General features: G+C 39.6%; 1 protein-coding gene across 1 annotated transcript in view; it reads left to right on the plus strand.

Annotated features, from left to right (window-relative positions):
• LOC124776822 (NADH-ubiquinone oxidoreductase 75 kDa subunit, mitochondrial) overlaps positions 1-21,625 on the plus strand; it is a 92,862-nt gene that overhangs the window by 26,864 nt on the left and 44,373 nt on the right. The window contains exons 5-6 of the mRNA XM_047251978.1: positions 7,138-7,279; positions 16,725-16,946. Of these exons, the coding sequence (XP_047107934.1) occupies positions 7,138-7,279; positions 16,725-16,946 (364 nt within the window). The remainder of the gene's footprint in view (positions 1-7,137; positions 7,280-16,724; positions 16,947-21,625) is intronic.

The raw sequence follows: 21,625 nt of genomic DNA on the forward strand, positions 1-21,625 counted from the left end.
AAAAACTGAGATAGATGATAGACGACCAAAAAGTTGTGGCTTGTCCAAGTTACATTTCAAATTGGCGGCCTGCAGCACCGTGAACAAAGCATGAAGGTTGTGCAAATATTCATCTGTTGCAGAACCTGAGTTCGTAGTATCGTCTAGGAAGTTAATGCACTGCGGCACGAAGGCCTTGAGTTGCTCTGAAAATCATTGAAAAATGGCAAGGCACTGGTCTTGATATGACCGGAAGGGGAGGGGTGTTCATAATGAGGACACATTTGGTATCATCACCTAGAGGCAGTTGTAAGTAGGCTTCTGACAAGTCTCTTTGGGAAACACATTGGCCCCCAGAAAGCTGAGCCAAGAGTTATCCGGAGGGAGTAAGGGTTAGGTATCAATAATAAACTGTAAATTTACTGACACTTTAAAATCACCACAGAGCTGGAGATTGCCATTAGGTTTTTTACAATTACCAGTGAAGTAACCATTCGCTAGAGGAGACAGTTGCAATTTGACTTGCTCCTGTAAAGCCATTGGGACTGGGCAGACACAGAAAAAAAACGGAGGTGCACCATCGGTTTCATTGTGATTTGAGCCTTGAAATCACTAGCCCACCCTAAACCTTCCGAAAACAGGGAGGAATATTCTGAGCAGAGCGCATCCAGTTGTTGGTACGGGACTTGATCCATTACCAGATGTCAGAAATTAAGAATCAATAAATTTTGAAGGCATGTAACCCAAGTAAGTTTTCGATGTTAGCATAATCCACTATGAGAAAGGTCAAAGGCTGAAAAAGTGCTTTGTACACACGGAAGTGGAAAACTGTCCCAATATTGATATTTGTTGTAACTCATCAACTGAGGAGAGACGAGACCATGACGGTGATTCAAGATCCACATAGATTTGAGAATTTAAGAAAGTCAGTGCTTCTCCCAGATCCACTTTCAAAGTTGGCGTAGAGGGAAACACTGTTCACATCCATGTATGGTAAAGGAGGTTGGGAGTTGCACACAGGCGCATTATGTTCCTATTTTCATTTCTCTCTCTATCACTATCTAAAGGTTGCATGCCACCCACCACTTTCGGCATGTGAGCCATTCATGTTGAACAAAAAAAACGGTAAGGACACTTGGGATGAGTAGCATGTGGTCGCTTTTGTGATGTTGGCAGCTGCTGCTGCGCTTAGTACTGCGCTGTCCGTTGTGGTGTGGAGATGGCAGTTTCGTGGCTGTCGTCGTTTTTACCCCCATGAACTAACCAACAGTGGCCAGGGAGGAGAAAAAGCAATAGCACCTACTTCACACCAAGCTTCTATCTGATCTCTTGCTGCCCTAGATACTTCAAAAGACTGAGCAATGTTCAGAGCATCTGTGAGAGGGAATTTCACATTGTAAAGCACATTCACGAACTCCTTTATTGGGGGCCAAGAGTATTATAGCATCACAAACCAGCAAATCGGCATAGGAATCCTGATGGACCTCTGTAACAAATCGGTAACAATGGTTACTACACCCAAGCTGTATATGGCTTTTGTGGCCGCTTTTGACAGCGGTAGAAATCAACGTAAGCAGAAATAACATGAGAACATCTCCAATGATATTTAGAGAGTAACTGATGCATTTTGTCAAAAGAGAGACTGGCATGTTCCTGAGAGATGTCTTCTATTTGCAGTGGTGGGATAGTAACATTGTCCCAATCCTTAAGCTAGGCAAAAACCCTATGCCCAGTGACCGCTACCACCCAATTAGCCTCACCATCATGCTTTGCAAACTGCTTGATAGGATGGTTACCTGCTGATTGTGATAGTTTCTTAAATCTCAGGTCCTTTTTCCACCTATTAGTGTGTTTTCGGGGAGGGACGATCCGTAAGCAACCATCTAGTTAGAATGGAAACTGTAATCCAACTGGCTTTTTTAAAATGCCGACACATAGTTTGTCATTTTTTGACATACTTAAGGCTTTTGACACTGCTCAGTTTCTCAAAGATCCAGGATGATGATGTCCTGCAGGTTTCTGTTTTAGTGGTAAGCTCTTCCTCATCACCATCAGTGGGCTAGTGTCCTCAGTTAGACCACTGTTCATCCCTGGACTGTATGTTGATGACTTTTGCATTGGTCTAGGTCCCAGGTCCCACTCTGTTGTGTTGGCTGAACTCCGGCTCCAATGTGCCATCTGAAGGGCTTCTTCTTGGACCATTTTTCATGATTTCTAGTTTTCTCTTGGAAAATGTTAGTCATGGATGTCTGTCATTGTACCACAGTCTATCCTGACCCAGAACTCTACTTGGGCACCCTCAATTTGTGGGAATCCTCTTTGACGAAAAGCTGACTTGGCTACCCCAGATTTGTCAAATAAATACTATCTGGATGTGGGAGCTTAATGCTCTTTGCTTCCTTGCTCATACCTCTTGGGGTGCAGATTGTGCTGCTCTCCTCCATATTTACTGGGCCCTGTTGTCATCTCGATTGGACTGTGGTTGCCAGGTGTATGGCTTGTTGGCAATTGTTGGACCCAGTCCATCATTGTAGAATAAGACTTGCAACTGGTACGTTCCCAACTAGTCTCATAACAATCTCCTTGCTGAAGCAGAGATTTTCCCTCTTCAGTTTTGATGATATTAACACTGGCTCACTTATATAATCACCCCATTCAACAATTTTCTAATCATCCAGTTTATCAGAGGTGCAATGACCTCGTGACACCTGCTCTCTGGTGGGGTTACCATTTGGAAAGCACCTCGAGGCATTCTGTGTGGACCTCCACCTCACTTTTTTAGATTACGCTCCCCTAGTCTGCTTTGACCTAGTACCATTTCATCTGTATACTTTTACTCCTCCAGAAATTATTTCTCTGCTCTGGCATCAGTATTACCTCAGTAGCTCGATGTTACCACTCCTATCTTCTTTCATCATCTGATCACATTTCTGGCAGACGTCATAACCTTAGGTGAACTAACTTGTGACCAGGATACTGCTGACCCCACAGTTTAGTTCCTTAATCCCCATCCAACGAAACAAAGAGAAAAATATCCATAAGAAAGTTGCAAGCAGTAGTAAGTAACATTGGCTTTCTAAATTAAGATTTTGCCGTACACTAAGACTTGTTATTAAGTCCTTTTGTAGGAAAACGTACTCATCACATATGCAACTCTGTGGACTTCATTGATGATCTTTAATCACTCAGACTGAACAGTTCAACTTTGACGTGGCTTCCTTACTCACCAAGGCTACCATTTCAGAATCTTTACTACTTGTTGGCAAAAGTTTTGAGGAAGGGGTTTCACTTATGTTCATACACATTCTAGGCTGGATTTGCTTTTTATTTAATAATGAATTTTATGAACAGACTGATGGTGTTGCCATGTGTAGTCTTTGTCACCCATGGTGGGCAGTCTGTTAGTGGAGGGGTTTGAGAAAAATGTGCTGGAGTCTGCTAGTTCGAAATGCACTGTATTTCAGATGTATGTTGATGGCACATTTGTGATGGGGCCCCATGGTGCAGATAAACTGCTGGAATTTTTTGACCTTCTAAGTTCAAATTTGGTTTACAGTGGAAATTGAAAAGGATGGATGCATTCCATTTTTGGATGTTTCGGTTTGTCGCAAAGATTTGAGGGCATCTTGGAACATGCAGTTTATTAAAAGTCAACTCTTACAGACATATATTTACTTGCAAATATCTGCCACCACCCCTCCTAGACAACGAGTGTGCACAGAACTTCGGTTCGTAGATCACTTAGCATTGCTGATGAGAGTAGTCTGCAGGATGAGATTTTACACCTAACGGAAGTTTTTGAAGCAGATGGTATTCTCCACAACAGGTACGTAAGGTGCTGCAGGTAAAACATAAGGTCAACATAAGGAATGAGAAAGGGGACATAGAGGGATTTAAATCTGTGGTGTTCCTGCCATATGTGGTAAGCTTGTCATCAAAAATAGATTGAAACCTCATCAAACACAAAATTAAAGTGATTTTTCACCCTCCACCAAAGACAGCAGCACTTTTGAATTCTGTCAGAGGTGACTTGGTGCCCAGCAAAGCTATTTTGGTGTTCACCAGAAGCTCTGGGAATGTGACCTTTTGTACATTGGACAGACGGCCTGTCCAGTCCATGAAAAGTGCACAGGAGACTGTAGGTACAGTTGGCTCGTACGGTCCAATAAGTCTGCCATGGCAGAGCACTGCATTGATACTGGTCTCACTAAGGAGTATGAAAATGTGAAAATTTTAGCATTGACTTAATATTTTTGGGACTCTATAGTGAAAGAAAAAGTTGAAATTTTTTTGGCAAAGAATTTTATTCAATAGAGATAGTGGTGTCAGTGTGGACAAAGCACGGTATTCAGCAGTTTCTATAATAAACTCCCAAAGGTGTTGCTGAAGTGTAGCTAACAACGATACATAGGTAGCCCAGCGCGGATCAACTTTGTAGCCGCAGATACAATTTAAGTGCACTTCTTTGCTACTGGTTGTCTCTAGTGCTGGTGTATCTGTGGCTGCATGTGCAGTGGCATCGTTTACAGGTTTAAAAGGATGGAACAAGTGCAATAACTCCAGTCTGTCAGCTCACGCTGAAGATGGCTGAAACACTAGGGGAGGAAAAAAAAGGCATACGTGTGGCTGCACACCCTTTATTTAATGGCTTAGTCACTGTACTGCAAAAACATGAAGAGTTACAGTAATACTCTACTTGTCTCCTGTTATTACCTCATGAATTTTGAAAGTCGCTACCCCAATAAAGACAATCTTGTTTTGTACCATAGCAATTAACCAGCTGACATAGTACCAACAACTGTTTACCTTTTGAAAAGAGAACACATGCTGCTTCACCTATGCTAATCGCTTGACCTGGTATTCTGTGTCTACTTCTTGTTCCTCAAGGGTAAAGCAAAGAACCATTGCAGCATGGTCGTGCACAGTGCTGGCTTATGCAGTGTTTGTGGCTCTTTGTGCAGTGTCTCTACTAGTGTTTTTACTCGCATCAGTACACTTGGTTACGAGCAAGGAAGTGTCAAATTGGTCTTCACCTTGAGGGTGAAGTAGACAAGAGCATGTACAATTTGGTTGATGATTGGCTGCAATCTTTATTAAGTAAGGCAATTTGTTTTGTTACATTGACACAACTTACAACAGCAATAAGCTGTGTTTTTGTAAGTAGTGTGTCACTTAAAAGTGAACAGATAATGGTTCATTGGAGAAAATTGAATTAAGAAATGAAATTGAGCATTTTAATTTTAAATAAGTCTGTAACCCACTAAATTCATATATGTTAAGAAAGTAACTATAAGAATAAAGATCAAAGAAAATATTTGCCCTTATGTACTGCTTTCAGATACGAAGTTCAGACCTATTCAGTTCCTGTAATAGTGTCATACAAAACATGACACACTGTTGGATCTTTGACATCCTTCTCCTGTTAATTACAGTGAGATGTAAAATAAAGGACAGTGGATAGGTAGCACATGAAGCATGATGATCTGATGAAATCATCTGGAGCCATTTTACCTTGTGTATGATGACAGGACAGTTTTCGTAAATCAGTATCAATGATTTGCCGTGCAACTCTACTAGTTATTGTGTTACAGATATTCTTAGCATGTAAATGGATAGATGAAACATCTACTCACTAAGTGGCAGTGGCAGTAGATTTTTTACCTGTCCATTTACATTATATTATCAATAATTGATTATTTTCGTGCTACAGATATTCTTACCAGTATGAGTTTCATCTCTTGGAAATTTTGTAGTGAAAATTATCAGACGTTGCAATTTCAGTTTATTAGTGTAATGAATAATCTCGATAATCTGATGTCACATGGACTTACTTTTCTATCCATCCATCTGTAGTGAATGCAAAAACTTCTCTCCCATGGTACTGTCAGTACTTTGGGTAGATCTGCTCATTGCAGTATTTATGTCAGTGACATAGACTCCACTGCAGGACTGGCTAATTACTGCATGCACTGCCAGGTTTACAAGAGGCACACACATTTATGGCAGCCTGCACAAAACTTATCAGTTCACTTTGCTTGAGTGATTGTGAGTGTAAGTCTACAATGTAAAATTCATGAGAAAACCGGCATTTAATTCTTTCTTTAGATTCGAATAATTACATGGATCAACCACATGTTAGAAGAAAGGCAGCTACACTGAGAATTAAAAGATTTTTATCTTTACAGAGAGATGTGTTTCGTGAACATGCTAGGCAGTATCATCTTACTTCTTACTACTGCTGCCTCTGTTGATGTCCACACTTTCGCAGTTGTGATTTACCAAATGTGTTATAGCATATGAAGCACTGAAAAAAGAAATGTGCAAGCATTTGCGACGCGTGACGAAGCCCACACACACACACACACACACACACACACACACACACACACACACACACACATATATATACACACACCTGTGTCCTTGTCATAATCAAAATCCATGAATTTCTCTATAGTATGGGTCACATGCTTAGTTGCAGTTTGCCTCTGTATGTAAGTGTCTGGTCCCACTTTTTTCATTATAATATTTTTACATTATTTAACTATTTACATCTTGGACATCATGTAGTATTTTTTGATGTTGAATTGCTACCAAACCACCACTTGCAGATACATACACAGGGTGAAAAAAAAAAAAACAGAAACCTACGGAGGCAACTGCTGACCGTTGTGGATACGTGCAGGAGTGTCTCATTTTTAGTGTGTTTCCAGTGGTACAGTTTGCATATGTGTAACAGTCTACGATGTTACAGTTAAGTAGCATACGTAGTGAACGTTGCAGGGCAACATCTGTACCTCAGCCGTTGGCTGATTAAACAACTCGTGGAAATTATTGTGGAAGAAAAGAGCTGAATTATTGAATAAATGTAATGTGGTTGATGCATCTAAAAATGATCAGTGTGGCTACTGTACATACAATAAACATTTGCATCTCTAAGAAGTTTTAGCAAATTGTCCAAAGCAATGAGACAGAAATTTAAATACAGTGAACCCCAAAAGAACTGCTTATGTTGCTGATTTGTACTGGAAAAATTAGTTTACTAACCAATGTGAATACCTTGCAGGTATTTGTTTGAAACTCTAGTTTTGAATTATTGTACATTTTAAATAAATATTCTGTAGCACATAACTTAGTGTCTGTGTTTGATTTCTGCAGGGCAGTTGAAGACAAGGATGTTGGTCCTTTAATTAAGACCATAATGACAAGATGTATTCACTGTACAAGATGCATTCGATTTGCATCAGAAGTAGCAGGTGTTGATGACCTGGGTACCACTGGCCGTGGCAGTGATATGCAGGTAGAGATATATTTTAATTCCTTAACTGACAATGAGTAGCCTTTTCTGTGGCTCATGATTAATAAATGCATGCTATTATATTGTTACAGCATCATTTATATTGTTGCTGCTGTTCAAGTAGAATAAAAAATTACAAAGTAGATTCTTATCACTGACCTGATTTATATCACAATTACAGGATAACCTCAATTTTATGTTCTCAGAGTTAACATTTTCCTGCTATTTGCAACATTTTTTAACATTCACATTAAAATTCCTATGATCACAAAGTTAATTTGCACCTGTTTCTCTGTTAACGTATGTGTAATTTTCCCACGATGTATGCTCCGTGTTTATGGAGAAAAAATAGATGTAATTGACATAAAATAATGCTGGCATGGTGTTGGTCTACAGGTGGTATTTACAAAGGTTATGCAGTTAACTTTCTTGTGCCCTGGGTACTGTGCGCAATAGACATGAACCAGTAAAAATTGGAGCAGTTCATGGTGCTGGTGCAAAGCTCAATTTGGCTTGGTGGCTGATTGTAGTAACTGTTTTGGTAGAAATTGGAAGAAGGTGGGACTTGAGACTTAACATTCACCTGTTTCTTATCACTGCCAACCTTAGCTTTCAGTACTGCGTGCTATACAAAAGGTAATTTACGGATGTTGTTGTAGCCATTTTGTTTCAGTGGAAACTTTACCCTGTGATTATGACCATGCCCAGACGACATCACCTTCCCAGTATTTGTAACTAGTAATATAGCTTTGTTTATAGTTCAGGTATGCACTGAACAGATTGTTGTCTGGTAGATAAATTTGATTAAATTAGCACCGACAGAGTCATTGCTACAGACTGAGGAGTGTCAGTTTTATTCAACACAATTACTACTGTCAACCATCTTTCCAAGAGTAAATTGTGTCTACCATGTAGCATTGTTGTTAGCATTATATATTTGATAGAAGTGTTGTTTTATTTACTGTACCTTTCAGGTAGAATTTTAGTGTTCACTGTTGCAGTTTTAAGGTGGAAAACATTACGAAAAGAGATAAGAAAAATCTTTTGATGGAACAGAAAGTAACAATTCTCAAAAGAACTGAAGATAGTCGCAGAAAATGTTTGCATTAGAGCAGAGTTTAGAGGTACTTGTGTGTTTGCGGAGCAGAATTGTCAAAAGTGCGAGTAACAGTGGTCTAAATTAAAAACAGATGCACTATGCCAGTTACTCTAAAAATGGAATTGAGGACGACTTCACATCTAACAGATGGATTAATAGGTTGAAGAAGTGGCATACAAAACTGTATGTCGCAAAGGAAACATTGTAAGCATAAGAACTGTCAGTGACTGACAGAGCGATAGATTACAAAAACTTATAAAGTGGCATAAACTGAAGAACATCTTCAACATAGATAAAACTGGCCTCTCTCTTTCAGCATCCTTCCAAACGAAACCTTTGCCCTCTCTTTCAGCATCCTTCCAATTGGAACATTTACCTTTAAAGGTGAACATTGTCATGGAGAGAGACAAATTAAATTTCATCTTACAGTAATGCTAGGCGCCTCAATGATTGCTCCGAAAAAATTACCGTTTGTGACTCACAGATCATAAAAACCACAATCTTTTAAAAATGTGAAACCATTCTCATGAACTGCTGTGCTAATAACAAGGTGTGGAAGACATTTGAACTACTTGAGAAGTTACATAGTCTGATGAAAGAATTGTTGTTCTGCACGTGCGCACGCGTCCGCCCCCCCCCCCCCCCCCCCCCACACACACACAGAAAATTAAATTTACACAATGTGCAATTGCAGTTCCTGCCACCAGGTAACACAAGCAAAGTGCAACCCTTGGATTTAGTTATCATCCATGTGTTCAGAACTTATTACGGAAAGTCATTGTGCATAAAGCTTTAAGTTTGATGGAAGTTGGAGAAGACCCAGTCTCCTTTATAGTGCTGATTTTGTGTGTTTTGCTCTACATTACCAAGGCATTGACAGAGGTTAACGAGTCCACCATCTCAAACTGCTTTTGAAAAATGTTGTTGTTCAGGCAAATGGAGGAAATGGATCTAACGTACCAGATCTGAGTAATAATGATGACAATGAAAATCTGATTGGTTCATCGCGGGAAAAACTGCAGTTGAGCATCGAGTGCAAAATTTCCTACACGTTTACGATAATGTTGTCAGTATTGAAATTATATTTGTTGAAAATATGATCTTTCATATACAGGAAACAATGACAGTGCGGGAGGTGATAGGGGCGGTGGCAGTAGGGTTTTATTCTTCTGCCAATATAAATGCTGCAGTGAAGACAATAAAAAGTATATATTTCTGCTGCAGAGGTAGGTATCAAAGCTTCAATTGGGAAAAAATTAAAAAATTGGCAAACAATTTAAAACAACCCACAGTTTTCAGTTTTTTTGATAGAAGTAGGAACTACTGGACCTATTTGTGCATTATGTCACATTTATCTAAGACCATCCAAACTAAAGGCCAGATAATAAATAAAATGATTTGTTAATATGTGTGCTTAAAAGGCTAAAGTGCGATATGATATACCCTCCATCCTCTTGTCTGAAAGCCTGAGTGAGGTGACAGTCTAATCTGGAATGTAACCCAAGGTTTTGGCTAGATTTGAAGGTGACTTCAGTTGCAGGTTGGTGGAGCCAACAATTGTGGATGTGAAGTAAAGGCCAATGATGACAGATTGATCTGTAGTGTATCCTGATCTCTTAAGTTCATGTGCCCTATTTAACGCACTTTGCAATATTTATAACAATCTTAAAGCAGTTGGATAAATTCAGGGTATTACGCTTAGTCACTTTTCTGAACATTTTAACAGGACAAGGCTACTCTCAGGAGCCAGTGTAGTGATGTTGATAGTTTTCACTAAAAGGAAGACTGATTCATGAGGAAGGCTTGTATATATAATTTCTGAGTGCTACACTAAACAAGTTGTCTGGCCGTAAGCACTTAGTGGTACCTGTGCACAGGCAGGGAAGTCAATAGCTTCACAAACACTGAAACTGACATAGCAGCTCCTCAGTTTGCTACTGTCATGCCCCTCTCCAAAATGTTGTATCCTGCCTACTCATCAAACCTGGAGTGCGTAGGAAACCTGCTTTCTCGGATCGCTAGACAACAATTCAAGCAAATTGTATTAATGAATTTTATTTACAGAAAATAAATGACAGTTCTTAACTTTGAAAAACACAGGTGCGTCACAAGCAGAGGGTGACAGACAAACAAGGAGTATAGACAATGCTACATAGAAGAAGCGAAATGACTAGTCGTGTTACTATTATTGAATTCTCTGCTGTAGAACTCGCAGAACTGGCCATGACCAGATGGCGCGGCGCTTACGGTCTCTTCGCATAGAGGACGCTGCCGTTGTGTTGTCATCCAGGAGAGGGGTCAGTCAGGGTGCAATTGGCTAATGTCTTCTTCACAGCCAGCTCTGCTCTAACATTCCTGACTGGTGTGCCGGTGCTTGACTTAATGCCGGAACAGAGAATTCGTCATTTTGAGTGAGATTTGTTGTGCTAAAGTGTCAGGAAATATCATGCTGACAGCTAAACATAGTGCCAAATTCCAAGAAGCTTTATGGGGTAGTAAAAAAGTGTCAGTTTTTTGACACATATTGTGTGTACCTATATCTCACACACACACACACACACACACACACACACACACACACAATGAAAATGCAAGGTGAGGGTGTTTCTGTGCATAACTTTTGCCACTTTATAAAGTAGTTTCACACCTTTCATGTTTTCCTACATTTTACATCATTTTCTTAAAATTCGTTGAAAAGTGGAGAAGTAGGGCTTTGCTGTACTTGCTTAACACAGATGTTGCTGGCGTGCCATGCTCATGTTTCCATCAAAAGATATTAGATCCATGTTTCGTGCTCTGTACCAAGATTAAAACTGACATTCAGATATAATTACTATTAAATGTGTTACTTATCAAAATAAAATAGATGTAGATGATGATACTGTGAAATCTAGAAGTAATACCCATAATTATCATATATTAGTGCTAGTTGTTGTTAGTTTTCTTTACCGAAGTAGCCAGTAGTGGTTGCTTCTACCAGTTAGTGCAGTTCTTGACTCGTTCCAGATCCCTGAAGACTCTTGTTAATGATAGGATTGGTGGAGCAGGATGTGTGAATGAATGAACTGTAACTTATACATGAACTTGTGTCACAAAAATAAGAAATTGAAAAATAAAGTGTCAACAAGCTAAGGGTGCTACTTGGTACCGTAATAATTGCAAAGGTTAGCTAGTGTGGGAGCAGATACATTATTTGCCAGGCAGCTTGTAATTTCCGCTGTTAGGGCAGTACTTAGCAATGGGAGCAACATATAGAGAATATGAAAAATAATTTTACTTACCTTTTCAGCACCTGTGTGTTCATTACTCTTACATATAGTATTTCACCTCTGTACCAGCTAACTTCCCCATGGAGATGGTTTCTAAAACTTCGTACCTCCCATATTAAAAAATAGAGCTCTTACACATACACTTCTTGAAGATTATGTAGTTTTCCTGTGTTACATTGATTTGTGATACTCTGCTGAATGTCTGCTGTATTTGAAGTACTTTCTTTGCGGCTGTTCCCATGAAGAGATCTAACACACAATTCCTCTTCCTTAATATGATGTTTTGGTTTGTATTATTGATCACACTACTTGAAGTCCAGTTGTTCTTTTGCAAGTGGATACCAATAGAAGAACTCTTTATTTTTGAACTGTACAAAATCAAGAGGGATCTTCTTGGAAACCCTATAGATGTATCCTTTGTGATCAAAAGTGCTTGCCACTTCGAAAAGGTCTACTTCTGTGTGTTAATAGCGTCTCCAAATTCATGAAGCCTAAAACTCAGCTTGAGTACTGTCTTCTTAGAATGGTTTCTGAGGTTTATAATCAACATGACACTGTGCATCATTCACATGTACAGGCAGAAATGTGATTTTTCTCATCAGACCACACATTTACATTCCTCTGCTCATGAACAAGACTTTTTAGTGTGCATTTACTTTACTCTACTTTTCTTAAAACCGTTCTAAGTGTTGGTTTGAAAATAGGTGAGAAAATACCGGTGTAGACATTGTAGAACATGTATCTAAATCAAAGTGACTTTCATTCATAAATGGGACACATGCTAGTGTTCCTGTCTGTTATTATTTACTATCTGTAATTGTGACTAGAATTTCCTTGCAGAGGATCAATTGTCTTAAAATTTTCGTGGGTGGCACTGTTGTTTACCATCTAATAAAACCAGCAGAAGATCAAATGAGTCACAAAATGATTTAGACAAGATATTTGCTACCTGGGTAAAGAGATATTAGAAATCACATGGAAAGATTTAGGTGTTCATTTTTCCCACATGCTATTAGAGAGTGTAACTACTGATGGAAAAGAGTGTATTCGTAATCTAGAAGGGTATTGAGGGTGAGGGGAGGAGCCTACATTAAAACTGCTGCCTCTGTCTCATTCCCCTGTTTCCACCAGCGGCAAGCAGTTAAGTGAACAACAGTCAGGAACATTTATTTCCACCAGTGACAAGAAATAATGCAAACACCAATAAAGGACATCTAATGTCCCTCCTCCTTATCCTCAGTACCCTATCAGCTTACGATAACTGCCTCTTTTGCCAGTATATAAGAACTAATGTTTTTCTCATTCAACAGTTGGCAATAAACACCCGAGAAAGGTCATTTGCAACAGTGCCCGAAACGTCTGAGAATTTTACACATTGACAATGCAGTCACTTACCCTCAAGAATTTTATTGACTGTAGATGGAAGAAGTTTTATTTATTGGTATCCAACTCAAATTAAAAACAGGGCTGATTCTTAGAAAACGTGCAGTACCAATCAGCGTCATTTATGTACTGTCATTTCAGCCATTGCTACCAACCACATTACCGAAAGTTTCTTACAGTTAGTATGTCATACATATGGCTTCAAAAAGTCTCGTAGCTTTTAAGGAAACATAGTCAAGCCAAAGTATTGGACCTGTATTTGGGAAGAGTAGGACTTGAATCCTCATCAGCCTGTAGCGGTTCTGCCTGCATAAATTATTCATTTTGTTTTGATTGTCCTTGGTGTCAACGTACTGCATCGCTGCACTGGCTGAAAAATGGGTTGTGAATTCTGACACTGACTACTGCAAATAATGTAGCAGACAGGTGCACAGTTGTGTTTCACAGTAATTTAATTTCAGTGTTCACAGCCCCCTAATAATAAACAGTTATATGGGCAGTGCACTATTGTTTAACTTACGATAAGCCTCATCAATAGTGTACAAGTGAACCTCCATATACTGCTGCAGTAGTTCACTATTGAACATCTGCCAGCAGTAAAAACCTAACCACAAAGTTCACAGTTCTTGAAGAATAGAAAGGTATGTATGGAGCAGACACTGTCATTGTTTTAACACATGGCCTAATTGTGTAACACTTAGTTCACAATTAACTTGAAGCATTGTTGTTCTAACCAACACAGGTTCCTCGTCTGAAACTCGGCCGTGGACTGACCGTCTCGTAACCAAATATTGGGCCCTATATATCATCACAATAATAGGCCGTGAAACTACACATTGAAGTTAAATTTACAGAAATTGCAATTAAAACTTAATATAATGAATTAACTGAATGCATTGGAAAAATTCTGTCTTTTTAACAGTTTCTTCTACTACAAGGGTTAGCCTGAATTATTTGCTTAAATGATGAAATTAACATACACCGTTACGTAAACAATACATTTGACAAAACTGTTAATTACTTTGGAATTAATGAAGGGCTGGCTTTGCTAACATGTTTTTGTATAGAGCCAAATAGATACTTTAAGATTACTAGTATTTGTTCCTCCAAATGTTTATAATTAGTACAGAATTTATATTTGTTTATATGTCAACAATAGAATTTAAGTTACGAAGCAATTTCTGATTTCACCCTATAATGAAAGATACTAACTAGGAATAGTCAAAATAAATTAGAAAAATCAATTACATACATAAAACTAAGCACAAAATTAGATCTGGTGTTATATTCTTTAAAACTGAGGGTCATTCTTTCTCTATTATGAGAATACATTGTAGGGAAGCAGCCTACTCACGCCTTATAAAATTCACATCAGTCTTTCCATTGTGCGCCAGCCAGTCCACTGTAACTAGTTTTGATGTCATAAATGTTGCCCAATACTTTAAAAATCAAGTAAATAACCTGAAACATTTCTAGCATGTCAGGAGTAATACTAAATCAATATGTGTTGAATATCAGTTCAGTAACTCTAACCATTTTCGAAATTTGGACGTTTTTCTGTAAAAATCATTGGCGCAACAGAACAGAGCTAGAAACTTAAAAATTTATATTTACATTCCTTTTGCATAATAATTTAGTAGAAATAGTATTCTGGATCTCACAAATTAAAATTTTAGTTGAAATTCATGATTTTCTGGTTTTTATCTTAAAAATTAAGGAAACAAGATAGGTTAAGTAGGCGAATCAATAAAGCTAGGATGTTTAAATTTAAATAGAAGGGAGATCCGCTATAATAATAAAGATGTGAGAAGTTTCAACTGAATAACTATAAAACTATAGTGATAGCGTATCTCCAAAGGGCAAGTTCAGAGCTCGTCTACTGCGTGTAGTGTAATTAAATTAATTATCTCGCCCAAAATATTTGACTTAGCCATGTCAGACTTTCATAATGATTACTTACCTGTGTGCTGATTGCACATTTAAATTGAGAGCTTCATCGGCCATCAGCAAAGGAAGCAATGATTTATTCGATAACTTAAAATGGTGCATTACTAGCCCAGCGGCTAGTCGGGAGAGCAGATTTGATCAGGCTTTCCCTTAGCCGTCCGCACCGCGGCTTTATATGTAAGAACGCTGCGCGAGAGAAGAAGGCCCCAGTTCTCTCCAGACGCTGATTAGCGCATCACCTGTGCCGGGAGTTGCGTCGCGTCGGTATCGTTGATATAAACAGCCTCGGATGCAGTAATAAGTTACTCGGGATATGCGTAACCATGAAATCGTTTTCAAGTGAAGTGTTAATTTTGGGATGACGTTAATGATCTATCTTTAGTTTGCGTATGTCATATTTTCACGTGCCGCCGCAGGGCAGACAGTCTACCATTATTAGCGCGGCGTTTGATGAACATTATCATCAAATTATGGCGAGCATTCACTTAAACATTTAATTTGAACAGTTATAGTGGCATCAGCACATTAGACTCTGAACTGCTCTGGTAGTTGGATTGTGTGGATTCTTTTTGGTCTGTGACTTTCAGAATATAGTGAACATTTTAGAGAGAATGGTTTTTGATTATGAATCCCAGACAATCTCCTAATTCCTCAGAGCTGTAAGCTGTAGCTATAAATGTATTTCTCAGATGAAGTGGGCACTAGGAATTCTAATTACAGGCTTCGCATTTTGCTAATCACTTTCTGGTTGCCAATATTGTAGTTAGAGAGCCAGTGTTGAGAACGGCAAACAGCATAAATACAAAACATTTATTCAATTATTCCACCCGCCGCCCCACAACATATTATTTTCACATATGTTAAGGGTAATTAGTTAAAATTAAAAAAAAAGGCAAATTGAAGTAGGCTGATAGCAAAACAAGAGGGGAAGTAAAATTAGCCCAGCTTGCTTCGTCACAAGCCCATCAATTTACCAGAAATCTCTCAAAGAGAATAATAACATAGCTCATCTAACAAAGCGATTGCTACCCCCCCCCCCCCCCCCCACCTTCCCCTCCAGCACCCTGTTTTCCATCTATTCTTCTTGATCTGTTGTTATCTTTATGTCAGTGAGTTGTTAAGATTTATCAAACTTGCCTTTTTTCTGAGATTTTTTGAAAAATGAAGGGAAAAATGAGGTGGGGAATATCATTCACCACAAAGGAAGTTTCTGCTAAATGTAAAGTTACTGTGTACTGCTATCCCCCCCCCCCCCCACCCCTTCTCCTCATGCTGTTATTGCGGTCTCTTTCCTCCATCTGAAATGAAAATCCAATAGAAGGTAATCCATTTTTCATTGATGAGAGTTGGGTAGTATTACACAAGTTGTTAGAATCTTTTAATTTTACTGCATTTTGAAGAACTTTTTTTTAATTATATTGTTAGATTAAGGTAACTTAACTGTTTTAAGAATTGCTTTTCAGAAGCTGATGATGCGTTTCATTGGTCACCCATTATTCTGAGGATTATTGTGTAGTATGAAACTGTTAGTAATACATGTTACTTTGACAAACAAACAAAAAGAAATGAAAATTCAAAGGGTTGGAGTTTGTTTGGTTGTAAATGTTTAGTGTACAAAGATGTTCCTTTTTCGTGTATGAAAACCTGTGTATTTAGTATTGTGTACCTCTTTTGTCATTGGTAGGCCTAACTGCAAGTGCTCCTCTACCTTAGCTAGTTTGTACAACATTTAATGTAAATTGTTTTCCAGGTTGGAACATATGTGCAGAAGTTTTTCCTATCTGAACTTTCTGGAAATGTGATTGATCTATGCCCAGTGGGTGCTTTAACATCAAAGCCATACTCCTTCACTGCTCGACCTTGGGAAACAAGGAAAACTGAAAGTGTTGATGTTCTGGATGCTGTGGGAAGCAACATTGTGGTTACAACACGAACAGGCGAGGTCCTCAGGATACTTCCACGAGAAAATGAGGTAGGTTGAGGGAACGCATAGAATTATTTAGTAAGAATATCACAGTTTCATCATAACGAGGGACCTGAAAATGCAGCTTCTATTCTTAGAGTAATTAGCACCTATTTTTTGTCGAAATTGGCTTACCTTTTATTTATTTTTTGTTAAAGATGGTTAAATGTAAAAATTAAAACATTGCCACACTTCAGGCCTGAAGACAGAACCTTAGTGCTTTTAAATTGTTGTTACAAAAAATTCAAGATTGGAGGAAAAAATAATAATATAACCGATTAATAGTTTACCTTCTCCACTATTAGAGCTTTTTGACTGGAATGTTTGCGTTTGCAAAAGCTTCAACAGTTCTTTTCTGAATAATTTTTGCTTCTTTCCTTCTCATGGCTCTGTTTTAGTTTTCAACAAAAGATGGTTTCTGTTGACAAGCAGTAGCATTATTCCATCAGTGATTAGTGCTTCTGCGATTTATGGTGTTTCACATCATTATAGTTCTTTCCACCACCCAACTTGTTAATTACAAAATCTGCCGAATATTGATTCCGAACTGGTAGCACATAAGCCCTGATTAGCATACAGCAAAGCCCTTTCATGGGCATTTGTAGCCATGCAATCCATACTTCGCCACACTGCAGATAGAACAGACAAGGTAAATTGAGTGGAAGTAGACCTGAAAAAAAATTCTGTTTGCACATTGTGGGAAGTCTCTCAGCTTGTTTTACGGTTGCTCTAGTACGGATTGCAAGCACTATACAATGGCAGTTGGTCGTGAGCATAGACAGATGACAACTTAGACCGTCTGTGGGAAGAGGACTGGTGCAAGAAAATAAGCCCTCGCCTTCTTGTAGGACTAGCATTCTATGTTTCTGTGCAATGATCATGGCTATAGGGATCTGTGCTGATGTTTGTGTGTGTGTGTGTGTGTGTGTGTGTGTGTGTGTGTGTGTGTGTGTGTGTGTGTGTGTGTGTGTCATAATAGAACTCTGTGATGGACCAGGATTAGTTTCTTCACTCACTCCAAACTAAGAAAACGAGCAACACACAGCAAAGCCGAGTGCACAAAGCACTCGGTATCCCACAACTACCTGCTGATGTTGGGAGTGTTGTAAACAAGGTACATCAAGCACAGCCTCTAGTGATATCTTACACAACCGTAGTTTAAAATATGCACCACTTAAACCTGTCATGTTAAAGTGTCTACATTTACCAACATTTGACTTCAGCTGGCACACAAACGTACGTGTTTCCTTGTTGTAACAAGATGCTAGGTCCTACAGCTGCATCCTACATTGCTGCATGTGGCATATATATTATACAGGTATTCAACTGCCTACAATTGACCAGTGGCATGGGAGCAGAGCTTACAGGCACAATGACACGGGTATATCATTGTGTTGACACATAGATGCCCTTTTTATTTTGCAAACACATTGTTGTGTACATTAGCTTCCCCAATTGGGCTTTGCCACGGGCTCTGTAGTACCAGTAAACAAAACTGGCTACATTTTTATATGAGGTGGAATCCAAAATTTTCAGGACTGGTGCTGCCATCTGGAAAGGAGGAGTAGTAGATATTTGCACCACTAGGTGGCGAGAGCTGCGTATCTGACGAGTCAGTGTGCGGAGTGGCATTCAGCTGGGAGGACGTGTTGCATGTCCACAGTGATTTCCGTAATACTCTGCGTTTGGTGTGGTTGAAGTGTGCACGGATCTTCATCAGAACACATCTGATGATCCAACCTTCTTATCACGGGTTATCACCGGCGATGAGAGCTGGATTTATAGTTATGACCCAGAGACAAAGCAACAATCGTCCCAGTGGAAGAGTCCGGGCTCTCAAAGACCCAAAAAAGCGAGACAGGTGAAGAGCATGATTATCAGTTCCTCTGGTACCAAGGGAATTGTGCACAAAGAATTTGTCCCACCCAACCAAACAGTGAATTGTCAAGGGAACTGGCTGCTGCATCACGACAACGCACCCTGTCACACATCCTTGCTTACCAGGACCTTTCTGGCAAAAAGCTACATCGCAATCGTACCCCACCCAACGTACTTCCCAGATTTGGCACCTTGCGACATCATGCTATTCCCAAAACTGAAACTCAAGTTGAAGGGCCATCGGTTCGACACTCCGGAAGGGATTCAAGAAGCATTGCTGGTGGTGATAAACACCCTCAAAGAACAGGACTTCCAGAAAACATTTGACCAGTGGCAGAAGCAAGTGCTGGGTTCGATGTGTACGTGAGGATGGGAACTACTTCGAGGGTGATGGTGACCATTAGTCTAAAGGTAAGGCTGTCAACAGATGGCAGCACTAGTCCCAAAAATTTTGGATAGGCAGCAAAAATAAGACAATAAATAAATGTCTCGTAAGCAGAAAAATTGTCTCAAACTCTTACAGCAGTCAACATCTTGTACCTGAAGATAATGAAACAGACCACCTTTACTTCTGTTTATTATTGCTTCCCAGGAGTAGTATTTTGCTAATTTCTATAATGTGTGAGTAATCTTGCCACAGTGGTAACACCAGTTCCTGTCAGATCACCGAAGTTATGCGCTGTCGGGTTGGGCTAGCACTTGGATGGGTGACCATTCAGTCTGCCAAGCGGGGTGTACTCAGCCCTTGTGAGGCAAACTGAGGAGCTACTAGATTGAGAAGTAGCGGCTCCAGTCTCGGAAACTGGCATATGGCTGGGAGAGCGGTGTGCTGACCACATGCCCCTCCATATCTGCATCCAGGTGATGCCTATGGGCTGAGAATGACACGGTGGCCGATCAGTACCACTGGGCCTTCATGGAGAGTGAGTATTGAAGATAACGAACTGCCATTTCAACATAAACAAGATCTTAAATCTCAATTTATTAACATGTGTTCACAAAAAAATTATTGTCTGCTATGATTAGGAATGTGAAAAATTCACACTTTGGATAAATCCGGCAATAGGTGTAAATTCTCCCACATAATGCTAAAATGTGAAATTACCTGATAAATGCCGTTTCAAACCAAAATCCAGGCTACTATTTTATCTGAGATACTTTGAAATAGGTTTGTTTTCTGAGTATAAATATAAAAAAAATGTAACAAATCTTTAGGTACTGATTAAGGATTACAAATAAAACGACAAAAGTTTTCTGTGTATGGTACCACGTTATATTATAAAAAAGTATTACTGGTGATATCACTGTTACAGTGGCCTTCTTCTGGGTCCACTAGTGTACTTTTGCTGTCAAGAGTCAATTAGATTTTCTTATGACTACTCACTGAGCGTGACATTATGTCATAATTAAATAAAAATGATGTAATTGGTCACATGAGGCAGAAGTAGTGGGAACTTTACTACAGTAGGCTATTGTGCTTGAGGGAGTGAAGATCTATTGTTGTCTGTTGTTTCTTGCAATATGTACCATGAATGGTAGTCATCAGGTTTGAACTTCTGATTTCATCCTGCTGGACGCAGGTTGTGTGGCAGAAGTTGCTTGCTGCTAACACTTGTGTCTCATATTGTTAGTGTGGCCTGTTGTGCTGTGATGGCTGACAGCTATAGTGGGGCAGGCCCGAGTCCATCCCCTCTATTCGTGTTGCTGAGGTGTTTCGATATTTTGATGGCCTCTTGTGTTTAACGGTCCACTCATTAAATTTTATTTCCTTGCCACAGTCTTCCTGCAGATTTGTTGTACAGCCCAAATTGACTGTAACACTCGTGCTCCCTTATGCACATTGCTACTTTCTGGCTGGTCTCACCAGTGTGTGTTTCTCCACACTCAGTTTCCACCTTATGCAGACTTAGTGTACAGAGCATCTATCTTGTGCATAGCACATCCTCGATCTTGTGGTTGTTGTAGAAGACAGGCTGGACTCAGGATAGCTACCAGTGCACTGTCTGTGTCTACCCTTTAATAGGATAACTCAAATAATGAAAACCCAGGATGGAATGTAACAGTGTTATGAAAAGGATAGTTAGTACTTACCATATAGCAGAGATGCTGAGTCACAGATAGGCACAATAAAAAGATGGTCAGAAAGTGAGCTTTTGGGCAACAAGGCCTTTATTAGGGAATGCTCACAGCCAGAAAGCTCACTGTGGTGCAAATGTGTGAAGCAATCACGCAACCATGTCACAGCACACTTAAGCTTCCTACAGTCAACTGAATGAGTTTGAAAGGGGTCAAATTATGGCCTTCAAAGTGGTGGGATAGTCCTTTCGGAGAGTTGTCACACAAGTTAGATGTGCTGCATTAATTGTGCAACAGTGCTGATATCAGTGGTCAGGTGAACATTTCCACACAAATAGAAGACATTCCGGACGTCCACGCAGCACAGATGCCTGCTAGGATCATTGTACTGTACGGGCAGTAGTGGCAGATCGTATGGCTAATACAGCACAGATAAGAGGCCTTGTGAGCCCAGATGTGTTAACATTAACTGTTGTGGACTAGTTATTAGTAGTGGGACCAAGGGCACTTGCACCTCTAGCCCATCTTCCACTCGAGCCACAACACTGACGAGCACAGGGGTGACTGGTGCTGTAAGATGATCACTTGGAAGATGGACTGATGCACTGTGGTTTTCAGCGATGAAAGCAGATTCTGCCTGCATACAAGTGATGGCCATTTGCGCATACGACACAGACCGGTGAGTGCTGTATCATTGAGTGCATTTGTCAGAGATGCTCTGGACCCTCATCAGG

This window comes from Schistocerca piceifrons, chromosome 2 (assembly GCF_021461385.2).
Source record: "Schistocerca piceifrons isolate TAMUIC-IGC-003096 chromosome 2, iqSchPice1.1, whole genome shotgun sequence".
Classification (NCBI taxonomy): Eukaryota; Metazoa; Arthropoda; class Insecta; order Orthoptera; family Acrididae; genus Schistocerca; species Schistocerca piceifrons.